General features: G+C 34.2%; 1 protein-coding gene and 1 long non-coding RNA gene across 2 annotated transcripts in view; both read right to left on the minus strand.

The window, feature by feature from the left end:
- The window catches only part of LOC138309090 (uncharacterized), a 30,605-nt gene extending 16,183 nt beyond the window's left edge, over positions 1 to 14,422 (minus strand). Inside the window, exons 1-2 of the long non-coding RNA XR_011206197.1 lie at positions 14,335 to 14,422; positions 13,067 to 13,163 (exon numbers count right to left, since the gene is read on the minus strand). This is a non-coding gene — a long non-coding RNA (uncharacterized lncRNA). The remainder of the gene's footprint in view (positions 1 to 13,066; positions 13,164 to 14,334) is intronic.
- On the minus strand, positions 7,147 to 9,992 carry LOC138309156 (uncharacterized). The gene has a single exon (XM_069250311.1). The coding sequence runs from the start codon at positions 9,611 to 9,613 to the stop codon at positions 8,504 to 8,506; it is 1,110 nt and encodes a 369-aa protein (XP_069106412.1). The 5' UTR covers positions 9,614 to 9,992; the 3' UTR covers positions 7,147 to 8,503.
- Positions 14,423 to 18,532: the final 4,110 nt, after the last annotated feature.

Here is an 18,532-nt window from a genome sequence, read left to right on the forward strand (position 1 = left end):
GTGTATGTAATTTGGAAAAAGCTTATTAAGACTAACAAAACCTCTCTGTTTGTTGAACTGACCAGTGGTCACGAATGTGAACTTGTTAGAGTAACTTCTCTACCTTTGTGCCCAGATAACTGGACATTTTGCCCTCCTATGGATATTAGTAACATTTCTATTCATGGTGAAATCTTCCCAATAATTCATTTTGATTGGTTAGAATTTTATGTCATTAACAACCATACTAAACATCGCATCTACCCCTGCAAATCTTATCGAGTCTCACCATTTCGAGCTAGAAAAATAAAAAGAATTTTGGCGCAGCCTTATACAGCATATATTTTGCTTGTACATCATGGTTATTTCTCATTTGCTTAAGCGACTGTACTCTGTAACAAATGGGACATGAAATGTCTATGAACAGAACTGCCTGTGTACCATACATGCATGTAAATCACACAAGAATTGTAGATTAAAGTGTGATTAGATTATGAGCTCATTGTAAATACTGTAAATTTTTGTCCTCAAATGTGTACATTATTTTTGTGAACATTTTGTGTATGATGACTTGTAATTATCTTTTTTTCCTCAACGCTTTGCATTGTAAAGAATTCTGAACTATGATCCCTTTATAATACTGTGAACACATGACAAGCCTTTTTTAATTTTATTCACTTATTGTTTACTAATTTTCGGGACGAAAATTTTTTCTAAGCAGGAGGGATATTTCATAGTGAAAAATACTATGTTATTTTGTTTTATTTTTAACTCTAATTGATTTCATTTGTCTAAATATTATTTTAATTTAAACTTGTTTTATTTCAATTTTGAAATTTCAATAATTGTAATAAGAACGTATATATGTATATACTAGTGTAAATTCATTACCTATAGCTTGCCTTAGGTAGAAACATAATAGAAACTTTCGGATTAATGTGTCAGAAAAATATGAACAAAGGACAAGTTTCAGAGCTGTAATATGAATTACTCAAAACCCTAATTTAAGAGCTTAAGTGTTGACAGCGCCGGATATTGTTACCTAACCAGATCTTTGTCGGTAAATCAGACACTGCTATAAGGTCTTTTTCAATGTTTACGCGAAGGTCATTAATTGCTTTTGCCGTAAGCGCATTATAAAACCACGTGGCTCTGACCACTCGAGTCCGCAGGTTATGATCAAACGATCACTGCGCATGTGCACCTGTCGAGATGCTGATTTCGGTTAACTGGTCTAGTCACTCTTGACCAAGACCAATAAAGAGGAAACATCTAAAGAAACAGCTCTCTTTATTATATTTACAGGTAAGCACAGACTTTGATATTTTGTATCTTGTATAGTTTATAACTTGTATATGATAATTATGTTAAAGTCAATGTATGGAATTTTTATTTATTTAATTCCAAATCTAATGATTTTAATTTGAAAATCATTATGGTCTTGAATTAATTGTTTTTGATTAATTTGTATTATTTATTTTACTTGTATGTTATATTTGTAAAATTCTATACTGAAAGCATGTTGTTATAACCAGTTTAAATATTGCAAACTTGGCCACTTTGTAATTACTGGTGTGCAATCTAACTTATTCGAGTGATGATAGTTACTCCCCTTTGTTGGTTAGCGCATTTCCTGCGTTTTACAAAATTAACAACTCGAGAAAGAATCTTCTTTGTAAAATGTTTTCTAAACTCATCAACATGCTGAAGGTTGGATATATCATTTATAGCTTAGGTAATTGTTCTGTAAACGTGATATTATTATTATTTATCAATTTGGTTTGATCTATTATGTCACTGAAAGGCATCGCCGTCTTATAATTTTGAAATGTTTGTTTATAAATGTTGTCTATGTATAAGCTTGATTTTGCTAAATAATTGAATTCATACGCTCAGGAATATATTTCGCATTTTGATCTTGTTTCAGTAAACAAACATATTTATCCTAAATTGAATAAGGTTAACTCTATATATGTAACAATTTATTCTGTTTAAAAACAAACAAATATGTAGTAACAGTTACCTCCCTTGTTATATTGAAAATCAATGTTTCTGATAGGATTCATGTTAAAAGTTTATCATAATTACCAAAAGTTCTTTGTTTGAAATAGATGTATTATAATTGTATCATAATTGATCAATGGATATATAAGCAGAAATTAAGCTAAGTATATAAAATATCTAGAATTACTCATTTTGGAGAATTTATAGGTGCGAATGGATTATTCGCTTAATATTTTATTGTATTCTTGTTCGAAGAACTATTCTCTCATAGAATTACAAGATATTCTATATATTAAGCATAGTGTGTAACTATTCATTGGTTCATGATCAGTTTGATCATTTTCTCTTGTGTAAATTAAGTCTTCAGTTACCAAATTTAGATTTTTAACACATTGTTGTCTGCAGATTCTTTTTAGTTAGTTAATAGCCAGTTATTGTATAGTTTGGTTTTTCTAGTATTCAACAATAACAATTTATGGAGTTAATTATATTAATATTCTCATTTGAGTTTGTAAATGATGAAATAATATACATTAAGCTACATAAATTGAAGATATATTTATAAATAGGAATTTCCCTTTATTAGTGTACTTAAAGCTGAATTCCAGTATAAGTATATTTTATAACTTATCAATTTAGGTCAAAGTTTATAGATTACACTTTAAGGTACTAAATTTCTTTATTATTCTGATTATCTTCATCATTATTGTCGTTTCTATTATCATTAATTACTCTCTCATTACCCCTCTCATTGTCAAGTGAGTTCTACCATTTAATTGATTATTTGCTAATTTTCCCCCAAATTATCTAACTAAATTATCAAGTGTTCAGTGTGTAGTAAACCTTTTATTGTAAACTGTACTGCCTGTTATTTCTTGGATGTGTTGTAAACTTATAAGTGTAACTTTAATCTTTCAATTTTATTGTATGCGCATTTGAATTGTCACACTCTTGACCAAGACCAATAAAGAGGAAACATCTAAAGAAACAGCTCTCTCTATTATATTTACAGAACGACAAAACCCGATGAAACATACACCAATTTGTCAAGGTGTTATTGTGGGGTTGTACCTGGATTGTTGAAGTATACAAAAATTCCTTTTTAAGTTTTTCGTGTTCTTTATTGCTCGGCGATGTTTCAAGAGTGACACTGTAATCATAATTCATTTACAGTATAAAGAGTGTTAATTAATGATAGTTTGACATACATAGTGCTTAACGCTTAGATATGAAATCAAAACAAACATACACGATCCGTAACGCTTAGATATTAATAAACAAAACATTTAAAGAATCGGGTTTGAGTGAATGCATGACAGTTCTTGCGTGTTATATATCCCATCCAACAGCGTACTAAATTTAAATTGATAACGCTCCGTCAAAATGGATTGCCTTTCTCCGACAATTACTCGGGGTATAAACTATACAATAGGTGCATACATATACAATTAAATTATCAGTGAACGTATACTCCCTTTTAAATGTTTTGGACTGTAATTTAAGTTGAACTGATGTAGAAAATATTGTTTTGTTCTCTTCTGCAAGGTCTTTAAAACTTAACCGGAAATCAGCAAATCAATTATAAAATTGGAACCAAAAAAGGAATAAGATTTCCGGATAAAAACTAAATTAAGACTTTTTGAAAGAATTCCGTAAAATAGTCATCTAAACATTACCGATTATAATGTAAAATTGATTGCCAAAATATAATAATTATTCTATGATTCAGTGATAGATTATTATCTTCGTATTTTACACTGACAGTACATATATCAAATATGTTTCATAAAAAACAATTAAAGTTATTATACACAAAAAATAATCATTTAGATAAAAGCAATACTGAAGTTGGAGACATAAAAATAACTCCTATTATCAACTTATTCAGAGAAATAACTAGGAATACATTATCTCCTAAATAAGGAAATATAGTTACGATATATGTGAAAAACAATTTTTAAATTATTGATCAGGGAAATTATTCTATTAGCAAAATATGCTTTATATACATAAAATTGTTTACCAGCAATTGGTTATAAAACATTCCTTTATTTAAAAAATAGAAAATATTGAACGGTAAAAGTTCATAAAAAAATGTAGTAAAAAACATTCAAAGTTTGACTCAACTGAAGTATACAAGAAATCCTCTTTAAGTTTTTCGTGTTCTTTATTGTTCGGCGATGTTTCAAGAGTGACCCAACACCGAACATCGGAAATCTTGTATACCCCAAACATGAGGTTGACCATTTAGCCACTCAGATGTCTTGTTTAAATTCTTTCTTAATTATGATGACCAATTAAAGATGATGTATTAATTGGTCAACCGTTCTGCCCATGTGTCAGGTCCCTTGCTCACGTGTCTCAGTGACGCGGTCTTGCAGTGAAATAATCCTATATGCGCCTATCGCTAATGGCGAATCGAGGCCAGTTACCTTACTTGAAATCGACAGGTGGCGCTTCGGGCGACCCGGTCCAAGTTGGTTTCCGGTAACATTACGATTTTAGACGATTTCGTCAACGATTTTCTGCGTCTCTTTTATCGCTAAAAGTCGTTATCCTGAATGAAACTTTGCCGGTAACGATGTCTTCAGACAAGTATGGAATATGGACAATTGATCAACTTAAGTGTGAACTGAAGAAACGCAATGCGAAAGTGTCTGGGCGTAAAAAAGACCTGATTGAAAGGTTAGCTAATGTACTGTATGTAGGGCCTATGTATAACGTAAACAAAGATGGTCTGATGCGCTCATCCTGTTTTGGTTTTTGACAAAGGTCGCTAGTATTATCAATTAATCATACTTGCTGTAAATAATAAACAAATAAAGAATTATTATGGCTGTTTTAGATTCATGGCGTTATTTGTTCTTGTTTAAAATACGTCTGTATTCGGTAGACTTGTGTAAGTCCGACTGTGCTTGAACGCATTGTAAATTCTTATGGGGGATCGTCAAGTCGATATCATCGCAGCTATGCAGCCTATCTATTTTATCCAGACATGATTATTTAAAATTTCTTTAAAAAAAAATGTTTATAAAATACAAGATCAATATAAGATAGTGGACTGCTATTGTATGTAAATTTGCCTGTATAATGTAATCATTTGTGAACATATGATAACACCCCTTGTTATAGATATAGACTACTACCGTCTACTGTAAATTTGTTGAGCTTCATAGCTAAAAACCACTCAATATTTGAACTACAAGAACTTGTTTAATGGCTTGAGTTAATTTATTGATAGCTATAGTAGTAGTATTAGCTTCAATTGCAATTTCAGACTGGAATCATATACAAGAAATTTCAACTTTGGCAGCAATAATGACGTCAGAATGGAAGATTTCAAAATGCAGCTTCCAGATGAAGCAGGGTATTGTGACCTGAACAGTGACAGAAAATTCCCTAATGTAACAACTGCTAATATAAACACTTACCTTGAACAATATGACAAATCTATTGAGAAGGTATCGATGAATATGTACAAAGAGAAATACCTCATATACATGCGAAGTGTTAGTTATAATGATATGTTCTTTGTAAGAAGTTCCTGTCATGCTGAAATGTCAAAATCAGTAGCTTACAAAATTGATGTTTCATTTGATTCTGATGGGCATGTTCAAGAGTCACAGTGTGAATGTGCTGCGGGCATGGGACCAAATGCCCACTGTAAGCATGTGTGTACTGTACTGTATGCTGTATCAGAATTTTCTTGTAAAAACATGTGATCGTGGAACTAACATGTACAGAAAAGCTACAAACTTTCCATCATGTAAAGAGGTATAAGGGATCTCCACTTAAAGCAAGAGAGTTGAAAATGGATGGTGCTAATGAAGTCTGTAACATAAAATTTGATCCTAGACCATTGCATCTGAGAAAGTGTGACAACTATAAGGACAATTTCAGAAACATTTGTCTGTCTTCTCCAGGAATTTCTAATTTACCAATTTTTCAAACTTTTGTTCCAGCAAATACATTGGCTGTAGCTCATGATCATGACTACTTTGCTTTGACGCATGAGGATAATTTTCTGACTTCAGTAGGTGTAAAAGATGTTGATGAACATTATGTTTCTAAAATTGAGTCAAACACGAGAGAACAATCAAACAGTAAACTTTGGGGAGCAGAGAGAAGCAAAAGGCTTTGCTCCTCTTCATTTGGAAGAATATGCAAGTTGACAAGCCTCACCGATAAAAAGCGGCTTGCAAGTGCATATCTGAAACCAGCTGAAAAGTTGAAGGCCCCATCCATTATTCATGGGAAGAAGTATGAACCATTTGCTATAGAAAGATACATGTCAGAAAAAAAGTGTGATGTTTCAAAATGTGGACTATTCATTTCTGAATCCCATCCTTATTTGGCAGCTTCACCCGATGGTGTAGTTGAAGGGTCACATTTAGTTGAGGTTAAGTGTCCGTATGTTTCTAGAGACAGTCTCACCAACTTCTTTGATGAATACTTCTGTCCAGCACTTCTGAGCAAACAGTACTATAAAACGTACAAAGGAGATGTAGAAGTTCACAGAAAATAATCACATAAGAGTACTTGTCAGATTCTGAGTTGGATGTATGAACAGATGTATGAGTGTTAAAGGCTTAGTAATGTCAAATTTCCATTCTTCCTTGAATGATTTTTTTTTATTTTGTTAAGGTTATGAGAGAATAATGATTGAGCACAAGTAAAATTAAAATTGCAAAATCATGGCATAATTTAAGCTGATTGATGTGAAATTCACTGTCTCAATTATCAATTTATCATTATTTCAATTATCATTTTCCTCCTATGGCATAATATAAACAAAGTAAATAATTATTCCTTCTATTTACAGTTTTCTGTAAATATACCATGTTTTTTTTTACCAAAATGTTCTGTCAAACATCCTGACATTGTCTTAGATCTATTCAACAGCTGATTCATGATCAGTGGAACACATCATTTGTTATGGAGGCTGTGGTATCCTGTTTGTATAGTGTGATATTTAATCATAAACATTACCACCAATATTTTCATAATAACAGTTACAGATCTAGTATGTGTTCCAGTATCATTGACATTATGCAGCACTTGATAATGATAATTTCAGAAGGTACATGGGTGACTAATTATTGAGTCAGTGCCATTTGTAAATATATCACATATAAACTTTATGAAAAATAATGGAAAGAGTAATGAATTTATGTACTTTTATTGTTATCAGTTATGTATTCTGACATGTGCGTACCAAGTACCCGCTACTGTATAACATGATAATTAAAGATTTGAGTTGTCAGTTCACTCTTCTCTGAACGATTAAGTTTATCAGTACATTGCATAAAGTACACTTATATGATACAAGACACTACGAATGAATCTTTATAATCATGTTGAAATTTAACCTCTCCAAAATATTGACCAAGTTCATTTATTAGCCAACTTGTTGTTTGTTTTGTCTAAAGCATACAAATAAAAATTTTACTTTTATACATGTAAGTGATATACACTGTCACTTAATTAATGTAAACAAAAAATATTTCGCATGTAAATTTGTTGCAGTATTTGATTTACCGGTATATAAAATGTAAAGACAAAGTGAGTTTGACTCTGGGATACTTTAGCTGAGTGATTCATGTCCTGATAGGCTGAAAGTGAACATTACCATGGCAACAATCTCTAGATTTCCACATGTGCACTAATACTTCTAGGCCGCTATTTTGAATCCCATGTGGGACATGAACAGATAGACCTGTAGTGACCGCTAGCTATAGCTTGTCAACGGTTTTTCGCTGGGTACTCTGGCCTTTCCTCCACAATCTAAACCTGACAGGTCCTTATAAGCCTGGCTGTTCCAAACAAACCAAACCTTTAAATTACTTATAAACTTACTGTGTTCCAGATTAGCTTCAAAATCATTAGGACCTTTTGGGATTTTTACAAAATTTTGTTATGACAATATTGATATCTATAGCTAGCTCTATTGGAATGATTATGGATTTTCAAAATCTTAAGGACATTTGGAAAGAGTATATACGTACTAGCAAAATGGACTAAATTAAGTAAATTTATCCCCAATCTGAATCACTGACTTAATTTATATACACTATTAATATAAATATTTAGTTATAAATGTAAATACATTTAAAGGGACAATTCAGTGAAGCTAATTCTGTTACAAATGTATTGTTCTACATTCGTTATGAAACATATATTAACAAGAAATATTGACAAATTTCATGAGTCATGACATTATGTAATTTGATTGATATCGTTGAAATTCCAAATCGTTGATCAATACGATTAAGCAGGTACATCATGTATGCTGTACCAACACCCAAGCCAAAGTCATGTGCAAGTTAAACAAATGCAGTACATAACCAGAGGAATTGATAAAATAATTTTTAGACAAGAACATGCATCTAATTAGGTAAACACACTACTGTAAGAGCGATATGAGTAGTTCTAGACAAAAAAAATTTACTACAAGACTGGCAAGGGCCAGGGTTCTGCATGCAAGACATCCGATCACTATAGTGTAAAACTGAATTGTCCCTTAAGCATGAGATGGAACAATGCAAGGGCGAAAATTACAATGCATGAAGCAAATACATATAATTTCAGTTGCCAACTTTGTCTCTGTACTTGTCATAGGCTCAGTTAATATTTTATAAGTTTTTGCTAAACCAATTATTCGTTCAATATGAACACGCTTGCTTGCAATTTTCCTATCCTTCATGACAATTTCTCCAGAAAGTCTATTCTTCTTTTTAAAGAAACTTGGTATGTTTATAGATATATCCATCGGTGCAAATATATCTTGTACATTAAAGCCTTTGTCAGCCATAATAGAATCCCCAGGGTCACATTTTGTTAATAGATTGCTTCTCTCACATATCTGACGGTCACTAGTTGAACCAGCATAAGCTGGGGAAACATATGAAATAGACCCACCAGGTGTGGCACCAACGAGAGTCTCCATAGTGTTTCTGTTTTTATATGTTGAAAAAGTAGCTTGTTGAGCCTTGGGTGCTTTTGGCTTCTTAATAGGACACTCAGTTCCATCAACAATTAATCTGGTGGTGGGAAACTTCAATCCAAAGTCAGATGGTGTAAAGTGATGTACAAGTTCTCTTACTGGCCACAAATCTAACTCTTTCCATTGTAAATACATAAAATTTATCCAAGTTAATACAATATTAGATACTGTGTTGTCAGATATCCCGAAGAGTCTTGACAGTTCAAAATTAGTAGTGTGACGTCTTAATTTCATCAATGTCATAAAAAATTGATTTTCAACTGACATATTACAAACTTGATGTCCTTTATATTCCAACGAATATGCTGCTGGTCCAAGTGTTCTTAAAACAAACAGAAATCGAAAATAATTTTCTAGTCCAGTATAAAAATGTATTCCAGCATCATCATCAATGAAGTTATAAATGTTAAACATTGGATGAGCTGGTGTCTGAGTGGATGAAGTAAAGGTGGTTGGAACACTTATGTCAGACTTGGTTTCATTTTCCTGTAATACTTCACCGGTTTCATCATCACAAATCTCAACATTAAGTCCAATGTCTGGTACAGTATGTAAATTGTCATCAGACTCAGTATTAGCTACAGCATCAAGTTCTACGAGTAGTTTCCTTTTGATACCTCTATTCATTACACGTTGTCCTCTAGCATGGTCCTGTGGCGATGGTTCATCAGTCCATGAGAATACACTTGGAACAACACCTTTCTTTAGACGTTGATGTAATGGTGATGATCCTAAAAATATTAAAAGTGAAAAATAAAAATTAAATTTTGCAGCTGCATGAATCACATTTTAATACCACTTAAAATTTAATATGATAATTACATATTGCTTTGATGTAAAAAAAAATTAATACACATTTGCTCATTTTTTGTTTGTTTATTTTGCTTTTTATCCTTTTTACACATACACAGAGTATCATGGGAATCTCGTTTCATTAAACCATAGCACTTGCAAGGCGTAAATTAAATATTTTATATCTATCTACATGTGCACGTGTCAAAGACGTAATAGCAACGATATATTCCAGATAACACTGAATCCTTATGTATGTTTGTGTGTGAGGGTGTGTGTGTGTGTGGAGGGAGGGGGCCGGGTGTGATAACGAAGCGACTATGTTTAGCCGATAGCAGTAGTTACTAGATCGCTCAATATAACAATATCAGTATTATATTACAACATTAGTTGTACATGTCGTATTTTCTACATCGTGAATATGTCTGACTGTACTGTAGAGATTGTGCGATCACTGGTTGCAGTACCGAGCAGGTACCGAGCAGGACCTGCCGAGTGCATTTAACTGTTTACAGTCATATCTCTTTCCAGTCAGATAACATTAGACCGTCGCCTCGGACGGTAATCACTACGAGTCCGAAACACCATCATAACATATATGCATACACAATGGTCAAACACGTTTTTTTCAATGAAATATTATAATTAGTCTATCTATAAACTAACTTACCAAAAGATGTTTCTTGACTGTAATCATCGTCCTTGAAATGCATTTGTAGCGGGATTGGACTGGGTCGATCATCGGTGACCAGGTAGCTCAGTCGGTAGAGCACTCGGCTAGTATTCGGAGGGTCCCGGGTTCGAATCCCGGTCTGGCCGCTACATTATCTCCTCTCCTGTTACAAAATTGGCGCCCAACTAAATAACCCACGGTGGTGGTGTTTGGAAGGGTCTCGTATGTCTTCGAAGGCGAAGACTTCAAGAAAGGAGGGAGGAGTGTAGCGGGATTGGACTGGGTCGATCATCGGTGACCAGGTAGCTCAGTCGGTAGAGCACTCGGCTAGTATTCGGAGGGTCCCGGGTTCGAATCCCGGTCTGACCGCTACATTATCTCCTCTCCTGTTACACATTTTACAGACGACGCTATGTTGGTTTGGCTCCCACAAACTAAACCTGGTATTGCCTCGCTTGATAGCACAAATCCATGCTTTTCGCAGCTTACTTTCGGTGGGGAAAGTATGATCTCCTCTATTGTGACACCCAGGTACGGAACAACAGGTTGAAGGCATTATAAAACAGCTTTGTTGACAGTGCTCACGGTTCAGTAATTCACAATGGCGTATCTAATATAGCTGGATAAAACCCGAGACTTAATATAGAGGAGTTCCGAGAGCGGGACCGGCTTTCCCCCTGCTGCCACCTAGAATACCGGTAACGGTAGATAACTGGCCTCGATACACCATTACATATGTTATTCAAACAACTCGGGCTGACAGCAATTAAGTCCAATTCAAAGTCTTTTGGTTCGACATAACTGTTACCAATTAATTTATTCAGGAATGTTAGCTGTAACAATATTCTTTAAAATTTCGAGTCAGGAACATGTGTCAGCCGGCTAGATTGCATTTTATTTGTGATATATCTAATCTTGTCTTTACATCCTACAAATCCTGTTTTCTTTGTTGTTTACAACTTACTGCCAAACTGGTTCTTGGATTACACATTTCCTACCCTTACGGAATTTGAGAATTATTTGAGAAACGTTTATTTTCTGAACAAAGTAATATTTAAAATAAAATTTAACTTTCAATTTATTTACCATATTTAGCTAGAATAAATTCCAACTAAAAATACGGTGTGATAGTAACAATCGTAATTTATATAGACCTGAATATCGGTTGTACCATTCATGTAGAATCATACATACACATCGTTGTTATTTACAGGGTTATTAAGGTACTCTTGACCATTCAGATAAGATGGGACACAGAATACCCCGTGTTATTCAAAATTACTCTTGACTAGTTAGATAAGATATGACACGACAGTTTACACCCCAGGCTAACAGTTACGATCGCTGTTCATATAGTAATACACAAACATTCGACATCCATAATTCTGTAATAGTATTTAATACACTGTACATTTAACTAGCACCACGATAATCCACAGGCTGTATAGATTACCATGACCGCCGGTAGACACCCAATTATATTGTAAAATTTCTAATCTTCTGATGATAATGTTACATAATCACAAAAAAATGTTTTAGAAATATTTGAAAACTATTGGTTTTGATTAGATACGCGCATGCATTAAAATATGATATACATTTATATATAAATGTATATTACATCTTTTTCATAAAATTTTAATTTTGAAGCAAAAATACAGTACATGTATTATGTACAGGTCAGCTACGTAGGATACAGAGTTTAACTGTTCTTAGTCGTCAGTGATGAAACCTGGTCCATCTCAGAATTAAGACCACCTCTCTATTAAGACCACTTTTACTCAGACCACTGGGTGGTTTTAATAGAGAGGTAAATACTGTAAATATAGAAAAAAAAACTGAGACGGATAACCTTAAATAAAAAGAACAATACCTGACGATACATAGAGACACATAAATGTACCGGCTATTATATTTTATAGATTTATGCCGTAAAGTAATAAACATATATATAGGTATTTATTTATTATATAAGGGATAAGAAAGTAATTCCAACCGTGTGGACAAAACAAAATTGTCAAATTTTCGAGGATATCTGCCCCTTTATCAAGACAAACAAAACGAACACGATTACATAATAGGAAACGAACAGTAAAAATAACTTAAAATTTATATAGTAAGTTCTATTGTACTTTCAGAGTTACATTTATTTACACATTGCATTAATTTACAGTCACTTGACCCTATACAATACCCTAACCTAACTGACCACGTGCGGTCCTCTGTAATATATATATACATTATAAACATCATGTATAGTTATTTTAAAAGTTATAATATTCTATTATGGCCATTTCCAGAGGGAACTGTTCTCCTATAGTGTTGTCTGGTGAGGTATAGTCCCCGAGTTAATACATTTTGAAGGGAATTTCCACACACCTTTTGTAGCTTTTGAATTGTCAATTTCAAACTAGACTTATTGCATTTCTTAACACCATATTTTGGTCTACCTCGATTCTGGCGTTTTCGATTTCGGTGCCTACCAAGACCTTTTCCAAAAACACGACTTGCTTTTTTCTTGTTGCCCATATTCCACAGAATATCTAATTATACACACACATACACACGTGTCAAGATACATGTAGTCATGTACATCTTATAGATATAAATACTACCTGTGCGGGGCAGGGACTGGTTTTTCGCAATTGCTGGCTGAATGTGGTTGTGATGAATCTGACGAGATGGATCCTCTCCTTTGTCTGCTACTGAAATCTAATACAATTTTTTTTTTAAATCAAGAGGCTTTATACTTTGACAAATTAACAAAGTATATAAACTCCCGAACAAGATTTTTTGTTATTATTTGGGTGTGAAATTAATGTTCAAATACATACACATCTAAAATTGTAATTTTATCACGGATGAAGAGTATATGTGGATACACATACAAATCTATATACATGATACATATATAATTCTACCTGTGCCGGGCAGGGGCTGGTTGTCGAAAAGTACAGTCCGGGGCATTAAGGGTTCCCATAAACTCATTAAGGTTGGCTAGCCCATTCCCCGTGACAATACTACCCCAAACTGCGCGCACATTAATGTCATACCGTTTCGACCCTGGGATCTTTGGGCTTGTTTCCATTTTGAATTTGTTCATGCAGCCCTGACATTGCGCCATCAATTCACTTGCCAAACCATATTTATCAACTACATTTTCCAGTCTTATGGGTGGCTTTCCTTCATTGGTAATTTCATTGCACATGGGCATGTGCAAACATGTGTTGTTATTTCTAAAACATGGTGTTGTAGACAGTCAAGATTCACTATTCGGTACCCTTTAGGTGATGTGTTCGACACTGCGTAATTTAATCTTAAAGTCGTATTGGCTACTGGGGAATACAGTATACAATGTTTTTTCTTGTACATTTTGAAGGGAATTTCCACACACCTTTTGTAGCTTTTGAATTGTCAATTTCAAACTAGACTTATTGCATTTCTTAACACCATATTTTGGTCTACCTCGATTCTGGCGTTTTCGATTTCGGTGCCTACCAAGACCTTTTCCAAAAACACGACTTGCTTTCTTCTTGTTGCCCATATTCCACAGAATAGCGTATTTACGTTAATGGCTGCTCCATGTAGTGTTCCATACAATGCCAATTCGAAACATGTTAATTTTAACTTACTATTTTAACTTACCTGTTACAACAGAAATTTTCTTTTTCCCACACAAAAACAACCATGTCATAATATCTAAAAAATGTTTCGTAAAATGCGAATTTTATACTTACCCGAGTACCGCGTGATGTCACGGTTTTGACAGATCAACTTGAACCAATATTTAACAGATCTCTGATGACAACATAGTAATGATCGCTATCTTTTATACTTAATTATGATAACAGATGCTACAGATACAATCAGACAAAATTCTTACCGAAACTAGATGTTGAATCTCTGTAAAAACAAAAACTTTCTTCGGTGTTTACTCCAATGGGGCATTTCACACCAAACCGGAAGTCCTATACCTGAAAGATATAGTAGTTTCGTATTTATATCAAACGTGTTTCTCAACGTTTTGAGACTATTCACTATGCATTTTTGATAATATCTAAGAAATATAATGTTTTAACATACCAAAAACTATTTTATTACACATTATCTTCAATATTTGGTGAATACGTATCGGCGGATTGATACACACTCTTCTTTCGGTTTTGACGTGCAGTGATGTACCAAAGAAAAATCCCAATATCTACACATAAACGGTAATGTATGTTATAAAATGCTAGCACGATACTCATTAAGGCATTACATATTTGTTTTCTACATTACTTGTCACGATCGCGTACTTCGATTTGCAGAAAGAGACAAATGTATGTCGCTTGAAACAAACCAATATGGCGGCTCTCATAAACATTCTGAGACCAATGTCATCCATTACAAGTAAACATCATAAAATAAGTTGACATGGTCGTTCAAGAGTAGCTTGCCCTTCCTGAACATTTAATTGACATCATGTGATGAATTAAAGCATAAGTTTGTGTATTGTTAGTTGTGACAATTTTTTTTACAAAATTAGGTCTGTTTTTATATAGATATTACTAAATAAAATTACTGCTAACTACATATTGTTTAACTCTTTTGAGCAATGCTGGCTGGCATTGAAAAGAATAACATGATTTCTTTATTTATGTGTAATTTAGGGTTGATACATGCTGAAATTTTAGAGAAATAAGCTTTCAAACATTGCACACTTATCTAACATCAACATAGCCTTAAGTAAACCCTTAACGATATATATGTGTATGTCCCTGTATAGGTATCTCTATAATACGTGGACACGCTTTCAACAGGGTGGGCGGGAACGTGCAAGGGCAGGGTCATGCAGGGTCAATGTAACACACTCAACCAATCCATTTACTCGCCTCTCATACGTCATCAACAACTTACATACACACAGATTTACATGTACAGGCCATTACATGACACAGGGACATGTAAATTTAGACAGACACAGGGACATGTAAATTAAGTTAGACACATGGACATGTAAATTCAGACAATAAACAGCGCATGTAGTAAAAACACTATATATAATACATATAATATATATGGTGAATTTAAACACCGCGACATTCTTCCCTGCAAAGGAAATTGACTCCTGGCATATAAATCACCGTAAGGTTTAACATAACAGTTAAAATATTCATAAGAAAATCAATGAGCAGTGCAGTATCCAGTATCCAAGTAATTGGGGCAATCCCTACATGCAAGGATTACAGGATCACTGCTCACTGAACAGAAAAAATTACCAATATTAAAAATCAATACTTACAAAATTTATCACCTTGGCCAGTGTCCTAAAGTAATATATAATACCTATATCTTAATTAGAATATCTCCTCTGCCAATTGAAACAAAGCATTCCTGACGTGAATATAATCTAATATTTGATTTAATTGAATGTAAATTGCAATTATGCTACAATTCTTCTTTAAAAAATATGGTAAACCATAAGGTAATACACATTAGTAGCTGTAGAGATTAAATACAATTTTCACAATCAGGAGTGGTCTTTGCTCACTATGATATCCTCCCACTGCTCTAAGTGTGAAAACGTAGACCCCAGACCAAGAATTTGATGGCACCAAGGTTTCCATGAGCCATTCTTCATACAACTTAGGAGGTTTACAGGCTCGTCTGGACCTTGTAGCTTGAACTGAGTCTCTTGTCTGACCAACACCGCCTGCAGCGTTAGGATTTCGACACACACCCCTGGTACCCTGTTTCGGAGAATTCCCTGTACTAACAGTATTTGGCTGCAATGGTCGTTGCGCGCCAGCGACAGTGCGCCTGGGTCTCTTAGCATTCTGATTCGAAGTTGTCTCCCTTAGTTCATCAGCGCCCTGTTTTCTAGGCAGCCACATGAAAGGGAGGAGCCGGTTTCTATGCACAGTTTTAATAGGTCCCTGTCCCGACTCTTTCCATATCTTGTATACGGGCATATCAGTATTTGGTATACTAAGGATAATGTAGCCCATTTATTAGCTAATTTCTGTTTGCCACATATGCCAACGTTCCTCATCAGAACCCGGTCACCTACTTCTTGAGTAGCTTCTCTAACTCTACTATCATACCTATCTGTGTACCTCTTACCCTTCCTATCGCTTTCAGCTCAGGCAGCTTTGTAGGCAAAGTCTAACCAACGCTTAAGCTTTTAGGCATAATTCTGTCGACTCCCTACAGTCTCAGAATCTGTATCGATGCCTACAAATGCATCTACACTAAGTCTTGGGTGACAACAAAACATTAGGTAATGAGGGGAATATCCAGTGGTCTCATGTTTTGTAGCATTATATGCGTGAACAAGAGGAGCCACGTACGATTTCCAATTGGATTTTTGTTCTTTCTCCATTGTACCTAACATTTTCAGCAAAGATTGGTTGAACCGTTCGACCATGTCATTGACCATAGGATGGTAAGGGGCAGTTCTCGTTTTATCCACTCCAGCTATCTTGCAAACCTTGATAACTTTGCTTTCAAAATCACGTCCCTGATGACCGACATCTTCATGCACTCCCCTGAGGACTTATCTCTATATGCTTCAGGAATGACTAGCTGTTGAACAGGGTCATTATCAATGGTGGTGTTTCTGTACAACACGCCATTATGCAGTTCAAACAGCCGCCGCTCCTGTATATACTGCCGTACTTCCTCAGGTTCGTGTTTCAGAATACCCTTATCAGGTCGAATCCCCACCCTGACAAAATGTATAACCCTCCTGATATGTTTATCTAAGGACTGTTGTTTTTCCCAATCCACACCAGAGAGTTTTACATTACCCATTCTAGAGTGTCATTCTCTGTATCATTCTCTGGTTCTAGGGATGATGTGTTTGAGAGTACCACAGTTTCAGCTAATGGCAATTCCTCTCTCGTAGTCAAACAAGCACAGGAAACTGATCTCACAACATCTGGAAAAACTTCCTCTAGCTGATATGGAGGCCTTGATAACCCATCAGCGTCCCCATTAAGACGGCCAGCTGTACAGACTAATTTAAAGTTATAGATTGCGAGTGAGGCTACCCACCTATGAGATTTTATATACATATAACCAGTAAGTTTTTTCTTGATAGATGAAGAATCTCTGATCCTACACTTAACATATATGCCTGTTTAGTTTTAACAACAACAAAAATCAATTTAATTTGACATTACAAGTCACCATAGTGCATAAAACCTTTTTAGATATATAAACTGGACTTAGGCAACATAAATACCTCCTCTTTGATTGAAGGTTCTGCACTGAAATGCATTATGTGTTTATAGAATAACTGGACCTGTGCAAAATGTGTGAACATAAATCAATGTGATACATTATTACGACGAGAAAAAAACCCAATTACTTGGATTAGTTTTTTCAGCCTTACGTTTTCTAATTTGTAGTTATAATGATAATATAACCATTGACTTATCAATCTTTAACACTCTAATCAACTCCTATCATACATAAGTTTTACCGCTGCAGTACTTTCAGTACTTTGATTACTTAATAGAGAGCAGAAACTGCATTATATGATTTCATTTCTTAAATAGGCATTTTCTTCTTTATTTGCAATAACTCTAAGAACAGAAAATACAGCAACCAAATCGTAGATATTCATGTTGGAAGAAAGGAGGCCATGACGTTCAGCAATAGTGCCGATACAGAAAGTGTAACTCTTACTGTTGGCAGTATTAATTTTTACTCATTTTTCTCCCTCTCTCTTTAGTTTTTTAAACTGTGAAAAGCATTTTAGAAATAAAATAAATTTTAAATGTTAACCTTCTTGTAACCTTGGTTGCAAAAAGTTATACTTGAAGGATGTAGTTGTTCTTTTAAACAAGCATCTGCTCGTGTAGCTCAAGGATCAGTCCTATGGTCTTTTGAGTTCTTCTATTTATTAATGATGTTACAAAAAAAAAAATCCTCCAACATGAAATTAATTGCGGATGATATTTCTCAATATTTAATTGTTGAAAACAATCCAGTTTCTGCTTCTGAACAATTAAATGAAGATCTCAATTCAATTATATTTAGTGAATGGACAAATGAGTGGCAAATAAATGTCAATGCAAATAAAACTATAGGCC

The sequence above is a fragment of the Argopecten irradians genome, chromosome 15 (assembly GCF_041381155.1).
Source record: "Argopecten irradians isolate NY chromosome 15, Ai_NY, whole genome shotgun sequence".
NCBI classification, from domain to species: domain Eukaryota; kingdom Metazoa; phylum Mollusca; class Bivalvia; order Pectinida; family Pectinidae; genus Argopecten; species Argopecten irradians.